This window comes from Aulostomus chinensis, chromosome 7 (genome assembly GCF_037954235.1).
Source record: "Aulostomus chinensis isolate RoL2024-O1b breed Wild chromosome 7, RoL_Achi_v1.0, whole genome shotgun sequence".
Classification (NCBI taxonomy): Eukaryota; Metazoa; Chordata; class Actinopteri; order Syngnathiformes; family Aulostomidae; genus Aulostomus; species Aulostomus chinensis.
Window position 1 is genome coordinate 24,642,707 of NC_141326.1, and position 12,656 is coordinate 24,655,362.

Consider the following 12,656-nt stretch of genomic DNA (forward strand, 5'->3'; position numbering starts at 1 on the left):
CTCCCCGTCAAGATTAGAGCATGTTGTACTTTGATGTTCTGGATTCAATTCAAAAGTTAAAGCTCTCTTTTTAAAAAAATATTGCGTAGTTTACAAGTTAGCATTTTTTGTACTGTATAATTACACTCTGTCAGATCATATTTAACCTCTGCTGAATTGGTCTGTTTTGTTTTTTGTACTGTGTCTCTTTGGATCAAAATGTTTCTGATGCGCTCTCTAAGAAATACAGTTTAAAAAAAAAAATTAAAGGAATAGTACAGACCTTATGACACAGAATCCATCTAAGAGATTAACCTTTTTTGTTGTCTGCAAATTCATTTGTATTTGTCTATTTGTATTTTCTTATCAGTTGATGTGGAATATTCCAGTGGAGCAGAAAATTTCTTTGAACAGCTTTTTCTGGCTCAAGATGTTTAATCTGTCACTGAGTTTTGCGATTGGTAGATTAATTATTTAATTCATAAAATGTCAGATAATAGGGAATATTGCACTGTTGTTTCAAAAGTGTTTGCTTATGGGGAATTGTTGATTCTCTTTTTACTAAATAATTCAAAGAGTGTGATTGTAAACCTTTTCTACTTGTAAAGTGTCATGAGATAACTGTTGTTGTGATTGAATGTTATATATAAATGAAATTGAGCAACAGACCATAAATCCAGTAATTTAAAACAAGGTGACACAGAACATTAAAACCGTTAAACCAGCACTTATTTTGGTGTGATGTGATGTGAACAATGTTATAGAACATTTTACTATCGATCAACAAATGATCCAACACACACACACACACACACACACACACACACACACACACACGAGTCTCATACTAAATTATTAAGTGTGTGAGAGAATGAGATGGGGTGAGCAGTCAGCGTGCCGGACGCTTCACAGGAAGTGCTGTGGAACATCAGGGGGCTCAAAGGAAGAGTGGGGGGGGGGGGGGGGGGTGGACTATCTGGAGATTCTTACTCACCCTTTACAAAACACTGACTCATTCACCATCATAACCTCTCAGAACTGTTGGCTCCACATGTATCACACACATTTTTGGGATTGTATCTGACGTAATGGTCGCTGCTTTTCTTGTTGTTGCCCTAAATGGACATAGTGGTCTTTTAGTTTTCTAGTGACAGGAAAGTGACAAACACAAAGCTCTTGTTTGTACTGACTCATGGGTTTGTGCGCTCTTTCTTCAGCATGTCCTACCACCGGTGCCCATTTCCATTTTACTTGAGCACATCCGCCCAGAGGAAGAGGTGGAGCTGATGTCATTCTCTCCACACAAGTGCATAGGCGCCGTGTGCACATCCTAAACAAAATCACGTGTTAATAGAAAACAGGATGTGAATCTGTTGGTTTTAACTAAAATATCCCCATGCTGTCACTAATGCCTGTAGATCCCACCACTTTCATTAACAGGCAATGGAATTTCAAGTTAATCCATTTAATTAGTTAAATGATTATTCCAATAACATTACGCCCACCCAAAATAAGAGACAAACACTGACTGGAATTCCAGCTGAGTAGCTGCAAGGTTAATAATGCAGTCAGCTATAGTACTGAAGAAATGGGCGACCTAAAAGCCCCCTGGCCTTAATATCCTGGTATGATCCTCCTTGGCATGTGTGTCTGTGGTTGGTGATCCCACTTTAATGTGTCTCCTCATTTGTTGACTTTAGGCCCCTCCTGCACCCCCCAGCCACCTCCATCTCCTCTTCCCCCTGCTGTCGTCTCCACACTAGGTGCCACTCTTATTTGTTTTCATGGCGACACTAACCTAATTAATTGTCTCATTTGCGTTTTCCAAATTGGGATCAGCAGCTGTGGGGCTGCCGCGATGCACTGTCTTAACATTAGCAGTTATTACCTTATCATCAGTGATGTCACTTAGCCTCACTGACATTTATTTTAAATTTCAGTATTGGGGTGAAAATTTATGAGCTTAACTTCCATGTTGGACCTTCCACAATCTGCAAATTATCTTCATGGTGGTAAAAGTCAGGTCATCAGCAGAGTCATTTGGGAATACACTCTGGGGACTTTGAGTATAGTCCACATTTGCATTACAGTCATTTGCTAATTTTTTTTTTTATATAAATTTACAAATTCTTTTATAAACTGTGTCATAATTGGCATCCCTAATCATGTTTCTTTTTTATGTGTGTGTTTCACAGGGCTCATTATGTGACGATCTCACAAAACCCTAAACCCGAATTTTAAAAACTTCCTCCTTGTGAATTTATACCTTTTTCTTGCTTTTCCAGGCAACTCTGCCACGCTCTGACCCCACCATCATCATCCCATCGGTGGATTGGGTACAGGCAGGTCCATTCCCTGCAGCTTCCCACTTCTTCTTCCGCCCTAAACTACCCCGAACACTTGCTCGTCCACCCCCTGCTCAGTGGTCCCCCTTCCATCTTCCCACCACGTCTGCGGAGTGGGTGCCAGCTCCCTCCCCCAGGGGTGGGAGTGAGGAGCTGGGGGACGCACTAGACAAACCCTTGGAGAATGACGCGGAGGGCGTGTGGAGCCCCGACATTGAGCAGAGCTTCCAAGAGGCCCTCGCTATCTACCCACCCTGTGGCCGCAGGAAAATCATCCTCTCTGACGAGGGCAAGATGTACGGTACGCCCCCCTCTTTCACTGGACTATCTGTGTCACTTTTCTCTTTTTTGTTATGTTTTTGTATTGTCAGAACATCTGTCCATTGTCACAAATGCTCACATAGACTCAAAGATGAACTGATTCAGTTTTGGTGGTCAGTGTCACGCTCACCTCACAAAACGTGTTTTTTGGCCATAACTCTAGAAACCACATACTTTTTCAATTTCAAATCAATATCCAATAGTATGAAATGATACAGGGATGACATTTCATATCTGAAAGGTCAACTTCAGTGTGTCATCATAACGTGCAAAAATACTTTTCTGGCCTTTATCTCACTTACGCCTCGAGGAAATGAGGATGAGTTCCATTTTTGCCAAAATGGGCACTTTCATAGAAAAAATTAGATATAATTCCACTCTGCGCTTCTTACATGTTTGAGTGTAGACAAACATGATGCAAACTAATATTGGACTGGTAACAGGAGGCGTAGAAACACAAGGCAATATTTCTAGTTGTTATGTGATTGCTGGCTTTCTCTTTTTAAAAAGCCTTTTAAAATTGGAATACTTATCATTCAAACATCCGCCCGGATCCTAAAGACAAACTAAATTTAGGGCAACAAAACAAATAAGACATATACTTTACAGTTTAATTTAAAAACTGAAAATTTATTTAGTCCATTTATTAATAAAACACCCTTCATGCACCTGTTCATGAAGCCAAACAGGTTGGATTCAGGGTTTGCAAATCAAACATTTACCTCATTATCTTTGATTTGTTGTTTTAATCAATGGCACTGCATTACTGTAGAGGAGGTAAATTACAACCCTACAGTGTCATCTTTAGGCCCGAAGATCTTGTTGAACTCTAACCTCAGTTATGATTTGTACTGCATGTTCTTATAACTGATGGTTTGTGGCAAATAATTATTTGAGATGAACCTGAGTTCATGAGTGAAGCTGCTGAAGTACCCAAACCTCCTCTCATGCTTGATTAAATGAAGCCACTGACAGTTCACCTGCATCTGCTGTGTGGTGAAACACAAACAGCCAAATATTCACCCCTTAATTCCACACTGTACTTAATATTGTCAGGCAATTTGTTGCACATACTCCCTCCCACACAGACATATGCAGGCACACCCACCCACCCACACCCACACCCACACACACACACATTCACCACCACACCTTGTGTTCATGCTTTGCATCACTCTTGTTTCCTGCACAGCTGTCACCTCCACTTGGTCCCACGACGTACAGCAAGATAGCACGATGTGTCAGAAACAGGCACACAGTCTCTTCAGTCATTCTCAAACACGCAAACACACACACACACACACACACACACACACACACACACATACACACAATACAGATTTTAATTTCTGCATCCACATTATTTATGAGACTCAAAATGCAAAGCAGAATTGCAACTTTAGGTAACTCTTTATAATCTATGATGCAAAACTGATGAAGTATAAGGCATTTAATCATGATTTCTGGCTCGTCATCATGGAGTCAGTATGTTGGGTGGTTGGATTTCTGGCAGTGATAGCGGAAAGCACTTGCTGCCACAATAAAAAGTACATCTCATGTCCCTCTGAGTTCAGTCTGACAAAATGTGACGATTTTATTTTTTTGTTGATTTCATATCTTCTATCTTATTTTGTACGTAACAAGTTAGAATTTTAAATCATGCTAATTGCGTTTTAATTATTTTAATGACCCCTCTTTTATTCATCCTGCTTTTTTCTGTCTTTTTTTTATTTGATTGAAAGGTGCTATGTGTGTTAAGGTTGATTGATTGATGAACAGGTGTTGTGAAGGTAAGGTGACATTCCTCAACAGCATTTTGCTGAAAGATGATTGGAAACAAATGGTGTGGACAATGTGTGTCCTCCTGCCTGTTTGATGGTGGATATTGGTGATGGAAAACAGGGTGGACGAGGTAGCGGTGCTATCAGACAGGGTCTGTCATCACCTTGTTTTGTTGCTGTGCCAAACAGCTCCTTTAACTGTTAGCGTAGCATAGCTTAGCCACCTATTGAGGTCATGGCCATCCTATGATCATCACTTAAACCCTTATAAAGCCTGAAATAATAGTTGATGGCGGGGGGGGGGGGGGTGGAGGCATTGGTGGGCAGGTGGCTCATTCTGTGTCAGGGGATGGGGTGGTGGAGGCTGGATGGGAAAAGGTGGTGGTGGAAAGGTGGAGTAAAGGTGCCCCTTTCTCTCCCTGCGGGGGGCCAGGGCCGGGTGATGTGTGCCAGGGAGCGCGCTGGCCTGCCAGGAATGGCATGTGCGCTTGGGAGCCCGGGGGTTCAAGGCAGCTCAGCTGTAACCCTAAACCAGAATAGACGTTTACCCTTTGAGCGCCTGGAGAGGAGGGTGGACAAATAAACACCAAGGTGGGCAGTGGTGTCTTGCATAGCCTCAGGCCACAGCGGAACTCTCTCACACCTGTCCCCAGAGCACGTATATGTGGCCGAGATTATGACTCTGTGCTTACTTCCCCTGCTATTTCTGTGATTAAGCTCTCTCATATCTCCTTGTTTCAGAATCATTCTCCATCTTTCTTCTTCATGAACAACCTCATTGCCCTCAGTAGTTCTCTTTGCCATTAAATTCACCTCCAGCTGGTCTCTGTGTTCCAGACTGACAGCACTGTGGCAATCACAGATTTATGACTGGGGAAAATAAGCAGGACTGAACCTGTGCATGGCCCACTCTGCCCCCATTGCCCCTAAGCAGACCAAGTGGCCATCTCTGCAGCCGCTGCAGCTACTCAGTCATCCACTTTTATCACCATCCCCGAGGTCACTAGTGGCCAACAACTCAAGTCATTCAAGCAACCACCATCAATGCAAGGCCACTTTATAGGTATTTAGTAGTGTTAATGTTGCTAAAGCGCTGATGGGTGGCCTTAAATCAGGTGGCCAAATCAAATATCAGCTGAGAATATCTTTAAAGGCATACGTGAAATGACGAAGTGATGACTTGATTGGTTTAAAAATGTTATTTAATGTCCTTGCTCAATCTAAACATGGACACATAGACAAAACATCACACTAACTATGTGGCTGTTGGCTGTGAGCGACATACTCTGAATTTTGGGTTGAATTCCCTTCTGAGGAATGAATGCCATTCTTTGCAAAACAATATGATATTGAGTCTCCAAGCAGTGAAACAGAAGGAATGTGTGCTTCTATCCATTGTAAATTCTTAAATTGAATGGAATGTTTTTATCCCATATTCCGCATACATTCACCACATTTTTTCCCATAATGTTGTTCATAGTGCTGGCCCTCGCGCACATTACTCAACAGGCCTATTAGCTCACTTATTAGGGACGGTGTCACGGATATTGTGGTGGTTATGTGCTCCAGTGGTAATTCGACATGCATCTGCCAAGGAAAACATTTCCTGCCTTGTGTGGTGCTCAGTGAGAGACGTGCCCTGTGGTCTGACCATAGGCCTCATGCTGGTAAAATGGAAAAACAGTCTTAAACTTACAGTACAGTGGAAACCAATGTGCTGATACTCTCACCAGAAGAATGTGGCATTGTAAATATAATTATCTTTCCTCTCTATGTGCAGCAGTGTAACTTAATTTATAAGCCACTATTGAAATGGTCATGTTTTATTATGTCTTCTTACTCATTTAGCAACACTAAATCTTGTACCACACCATCTTTTATGCAGCTGTTTTGTTTCGTCACACTTGATTTCCTAACATCTGTGAGAGCAGCAGTTTTTTTTTTCCCCTTCTCTTTTTTGAAAAAAAAATTTGATGGGTCTTGCTTCCTGTTAAAAAAAAAAAAGAAAGCGAGAGAGAGATTGCTTTTGTTAGTGTGGTGGATGAAGTCAACAAAGTAAGTGGGGGCAGTTCAGAACAAATAAAACCCTCAAAATGAATCATGCTCTCAGTAAGCTTTGCTTGTGCAACGTGTCAGCCCATTGTTGTTGTTTTTTTGTAGGGCAATGCAAATATACTTTATGATTCTCAAGTGATCCTCATTAAGAATGTGATGTAAAGGTCAATGGAAAGCAACAGCGAGTTCTCGCCAGGGTGTAAACTTTGCCAGTAAAGTGTGAGATTCACTGGCGGTATTGACCTGTTGACTTATGAACAAGCCTTTGGAGCCTGTGCTCTTAAGGTTTGTCTTTCTAACCATGTGAATGAGTTTCCCCTCCGGATAAATATGTCGCAAAATTAGAATGACAGAAAATATATAAAAGCAACTGACCTTTTACATATTACCTTTTTTAATTACAATTTTTTTCTCCTTCTTAATAGGGAATTACTTTGCAAAAAAAAAACAACAAACCTTTTTCCTCTCTTTTAGGTCGGGAACATGAACAACTGTACTTTGATATTCCTCAGTCTTAAACAGAACTGGAGAGGGAAGCCTTTTGGGTTTCTGCAACTGCAGCTTGGAAAAATCTACTGGCTGAGATGAGGCTTTGAAACATAGTGTCATTTAGTTTAGAACTGTTTTGAAATCTTTGAGTGCAGGCTGTTTGTGCATAGTTGTTTTATCCGCTTAGATTGGTTTTTTTTTGTCTCACTGTATTATTTTATATTCTATATATTTTTATTTAGTTGAAAGTTTGTTGTGCTGCTGCTGTTTTTAGCCAGGTCTTCCTTGTCAACCAAATCTTTGAATAAAGGATAAACAGGTAATTAAACATCTTGTATCAGATTGTCATGGTAAATTGATGAGAAAGCAGCAGTGTTTTTCTTTGACCGCTTCGACATATTTTTAGATTGAGTTGTTTGTTTAGTACCATTACCACTACACTTACAGATTCTCCTCTCTCCTGTTGTCTCACTGGCTTGTTTGTCTCTAATTTGCTCACCCCAAAATCACCAGGGCAATTTTTTTTTACTGGGATTCTTTGAAATCGTCTTAACGAGTGCTTTGATTTTGCGTTACAAGTTGTTGTAGGCCACTAGGGGGCAGCAGAAACAAGTTGTGAACATAACTGTCATTAACGTTTTAAAGGATCAGTCCTACAGTGCAGGGGTCTTTTTGCAGAAATTGAATATAGTGGGCCCTGCTTGTTTTTTCAATTTTTCATCATAATTGTTAAAATTCTGTACTCTCATCTCTGTTCACTACTGTTGATTCAGCTCAGTTTTTAGTTTGTTTTTTGTCAAGCCTTTGATGGGCTCTCTTGAAGGGGCTGTTCCTTAGAGGCAGCAGGGTAACATGAGCAGGAGAATGAACTTGCACTCTTGACCTTCACGCTCTCATGGGATTTGATGCTCCCCGTGGGGTTTTTTAGGAACCCCCTCTAATCTAGACACTCCCCCGTCCATCTTCCACACTGCTCTCTTCTCTGTATCGCACAGTGTAAACCACAGAATGAGGTGAAAAGGGACACCAATGTAACTTAGCGGTTGCTGTTAATTTAGCTACACCTCTCAGATTTGCAAGGCCGAAGAAAGATAAATCCAAACAGCCCAGGCATATATTGATGTGTGCGTGTGATTATATATGTTGAAGTTTATTTGGACAATTTCTTTGTGTCAGTGTAATATCTGTGGAATTTATTCCTCTTCACATCAGGTCTAGAGTCTTTGTTAAAACCAACTCAATTAGCATGACTCAATCTACCAAATCAACTCAATCAACCGTAAAAGCTTGTGGGGAAAAAAGATACATAGAAATGATCCTTCTGCTGCTTGAACATTGGCCCTCATTCATGAAATGCACAAATTAGTTCTTAAACTTTGTAGCCCCTTGCCCCTGACATCTTCTCTGTTGCATACATTTGGACTTTTAAGGAACAAACATGCAGGAATGTTTGCTACTTCCGTGCATTTCCTTTCTCAGAGTTGAAGTTGTCAATTGATACAATATATTCCTACTGGGCTATTACCAGTGATAGGGTCACAACTGGGGCCACAGGCACTCACCCACAGCCAAGACAGTGGATCTCATCAGTCCAGTTCTCAGATCTTAACACTGGCCTCTTCTTTTTCATAGAATTGATTTAGAAAATACTGATTTATGCCCACATTTCTGATCTGATATCTGATGGCGATCCAGATAGTCTTGGACAGCCACCTGTCTAAACACATAACTGGTTTACATTCTCATTAATATCTTGTGAGGTCTCTTGCATCTTCTCTCGATGCCCTTGATATTTCGTGTAAGGTTCTTGCATTGCCTAAGTGCTGTGTGAAGAAATTGTCCCATCAGTCAATAGAGGGTTTTGATCTTCATTTCCAGTTTCTGGTTGGCTGAAGATCTGTTTGAATGGGAAAGGTGCCAGAGCCATCTGCAAAAGCAAACAATGGTGAGCCCAAAGATTGCTCTGGTTTCCAGATTAGATTTACAGAAAAAAAAAAATGTTTGAGGAAAAATACATACCAAGTATATATTTTTATGAACTTACAAACCCGGTGAGCTTATCAAACACCCTGAGTGCATGTCTTGATGCAGGATCTGTGAGGTTGTTGCATCACTGACTTTGTGCTTGACTCATTGTTGGGATCTGTAGTCATTTTCAGTCTTTTCAGAGTCCTGTAGGCTGCATTCAGAGGCTATCACAGGGGAAATAACACCCAGCCAAGACATTCCTACTGCCTAAATGTGACCCTTGTTTTCCTGAGTAGACACAGTGTGCTGCGGAAGGAAACGTATGGCTGGCAGATGTGTCCTCGGGGAGTATGGGAGTTTGCATATTTTTAAGCGTACAGGCTTAAAAGTTAATTCACATGTTGAAAAAGGATATGCTGACTACCACTAGATTTATGTGTGACATGTCCCTGTAAAAGTGCAGTGTTATGTTACATTTCTTCATTAAAATGTCTAAAACTCACTGTATATACACACATATATGTACAAATATGTATACATCTGTGTGTATATATGTGTATATATATAAATAATATAAGAAATATATTTATACATATATACACAAACACATATATGTATATATGTGTGTTTGTATATATATGTAAATATATATGTGTAAATATATATATATGTGTAAATATGTATATATGTATGTATATATAATATATCCCTCCATATGTACATATATATGTATATATAATATATTTTGTGTAATTGCTTACTAATATTGTATAAATGTACAAACCCAGAGAAATATATAATAATTCTATTCAGGTTTAGTGTGTTTCATTGCAGCCCTGTACACACCTGGTATTAAGATCTGTCCTGATGTGATCTGATCACAAGGGGTCAACTCTGCTGAGTGTATTCACACTTGGCTTTAACAGGCACCTCCACATGTGTCTCCTGTGGTTGGATCTCCCCTCTCTGCATGGCATGCAAATAAAAACATACAAATACTTCCATTTGCAACCTTTATAATCTGTATTTACTGACAACAGCTGCTATTTAGTCCGAGTAGAATACACAAGTATGAGGCTCAGAGAGCACAGAGATTACATCTTAATTTGTTGCTGTGGATCGTGTAGATAAACTCATCCTCTCATTGTACAATATTAATTATCATATAGGGTTGCTATTGTACACAAATATAAATCCACAAACAGATCTACCGGGTGATGTCGGAGCAATGGATGCAAGACCCTGTGCAGATCAGTCACTGTATAGGAATGTTAGGAATGCATTGAGCTGAGAGCGAGAGAAAAGAGTGATGGAGAGAGCTGACCAGGCCTGTGATGACCGCAGCCTCATTGGGTAACTGCAGATTTATGAGCTGCCAGGCCAAGGGTTCGACTTTAGAAGGGACATTTTGGGCTGCCTTCACTAATAATATCCACTTCTCTGTGACCTCTGTACCAAAGAGGAAATAAGAAAACAGGTGAAAAAGGGATTGGATGTTTGGGATAATTATCACTTGAGGAAAGATAAACTGCAAAGTGTATTGTTTCTGAGCAATATTATGATTCCGTATCTTTTGGGTTTGCAACAGTCAAACGGTAATTCCCTTTAAAGATCTCATGCTATCATCATATACATTTTATTTTGGATTACTATTATTAATTTTGCACTTTTTCCTTTTCTTGTAAAATCAATAGTAAGGTGGCAAAGACAAAAAGGGGGGGGGGGGGGTGAGTATGGCATATAACAAGGGTCCCTGACTAGAAGATGTTATATGACATACACTTTGTTCTTGTAACAGTGGCCCATCTAGTCAGAATGAGGCTTTTACTAAATTAAACTTCTCCAATAATCTGTACAGGAAATCACCAAATGTTTGTATATTTGCTGCCAGTGCTGTACGGAAAGACTATACTTACATAAGTAGACGTAATTGTGCCTACGTGCAACAGAAATACTTCCCCAATATTAATAAAATTGCACAACCAAGCAATTTCATCTGAACAACTACTCTTTCTGCTTCTATGCTCGGCCACTTATGCCCTTGAGAAATCTTTCCAGAATCAGATTTCCCTCCAGACAAGTCTGTTACTACTGGCAGCATGATAAACATCAAACTGTGGCCTGGTGGCAGATGGTATAATGTTCCTACCGACTGTCTTGCAGCCTTGGTTGGCCCAAGTTCTCTGTCTGGGCTACTCACATTGGATATCATGATCTCATCAGTGTGTGACTGAGTCTCCTCTCTGATCTCATGGGTGTGTTGGAGGGTATTTTTGATGGGCCCTTCCCCGAGCACCCACACAAGGAGTGGCAGGGCATTTGATATGATGCAAAGCCTCTCAGACAGCCAATGAACAATAAAGCTGGTAAATGCTTGCTAAACATACTTGGCTCATTTGAATGAGGATGGCATCCTATTGATAAAATTACCCTTTGCTGTGTTAGAGGTAGAATAAATATAGAATTCTTACACTTGATATGAAAAATATGAATGGGGAAACATAATTCCTTAATCCCTAATTCCCTAATTTTCACTCTTTGTATCACAGTGAGTCAACTAGCCAACTGAGCTGCTCAGCATAATTTAAAATGCAATTTTGGGGTGAACTGAAGTGTCCGTGTGCAGTGTGTAGATGCAGGTTATAAATGTGAGAAATATTTATTACTAGTTGGTTGGATGATTTAAACATACGACCAGATTCCGATGGCAACAGAGCTTCTCGGTGTATCACTATCGCTGAGGTAGTAAATCAAGTGCAAATTGGAGTCATTTTAGACTTTGTGTAATACAATCATGCTAATTTGTTAAAGTACTGAACCTGCCCTCTGCTCCCCATTAGGGACAATGCAGGTTCCAGGCACTTAAGCATTGGTTTTACTTTAAGATCAAGAGTCTTTGTCTACTCTTTCAAACAGCCTATGGCTTGTGTGTAGATTTTCAAGGAAGAATTCTGCAAGTCTAATTTCTGATCCATGTATGATTGACATGTTGATGAATTTTGACCCCCCCAAAAAATTCAGAGCTTCACAAATGTCTGGCGACTAAAGTGAAAAGCTATTTGTCTGAGTTTGTCTGAAAGTTTTGTGTTTGACTGTTGAGATTTGTTCATGCATCTGTGTCTGCTACTTAAAAAAAAAAAAAAAAAATCCTTATTGGTCACACAACGTACATCTTACTGTACACGCAGTGAAGTTTCCAGAAGATAAATTGTTTGGAACTGGAAGAACTTGCTGCTGCTATGTGAGGAACTTGATACTGGCAACTTAATGCTCATTTTTATTTCAAGGGCTGTGAGGACTTTGACAAGGCGCTCTGTGCATCTATTCAAGAGTTTGATTGCAAAGAAATGTGGAACACTTTCTTAATCCCTGGGGAATTAAAGAAATATGCATTTACGGACTCAAACAATCGGCGGACGAGTGCACCTTCTGATAAACTAAACGGTTGAAGAGTTACAGCCCTGAAAGGAAAATAAGATTGAGATGGAATGAATGCCTCGACTACAGCTGAAGTGTGTTTGTGACTTTGTGTCAATCTGGGCGACTGTGTGTATAAACCAGAGGAGCTGGCATTTGAGAGAGAGGGGTTTAGTCCACAAAAGCCTCACACAAAGGCAGTTCTACAACTGGGGTGGTGCGTGTATGTGTGTTTAAGTGGCCTTTACAAGGACTAATATCGAGCCCTACTTTTCTCTTCTTTTGCTCTCAAAACTAAAAC

At 40.3% G+C, this 12,656-nt stretch overlaps 1 protein-coding gene across 3 annotated transcripts in view; it reads left to right on the top strand.

Moving 5' to 3' along the window:
* Positions 1-2,266: 2,266 nt before the first annotated feature.
* The window catches only part of tead4 (TEA domain transcription factor 4), a 29,088-nt gene continuing 18,698 nt past the window's right edge, over positions 2,267-12,656 (top strand). For 2 of the 3 annotated variants that reach the window (XM_086207874.1, XM_086207875.1), the window contains exon 1: positions 2,484-2,625. In XM_086207874.1, coding sequence (XP_086064000.1) covers positions 2,619-2,625 — 7 coding nt within the window. In that variant the 5' untranslated portion in view covers positions 2,484-2,618. Of the gene's footprint in view, positions 2,626-12,656 lie in introns of all 3 variants that reach the window. The other variant, XM_086207876.1, reaches the window with a different exon arrangement.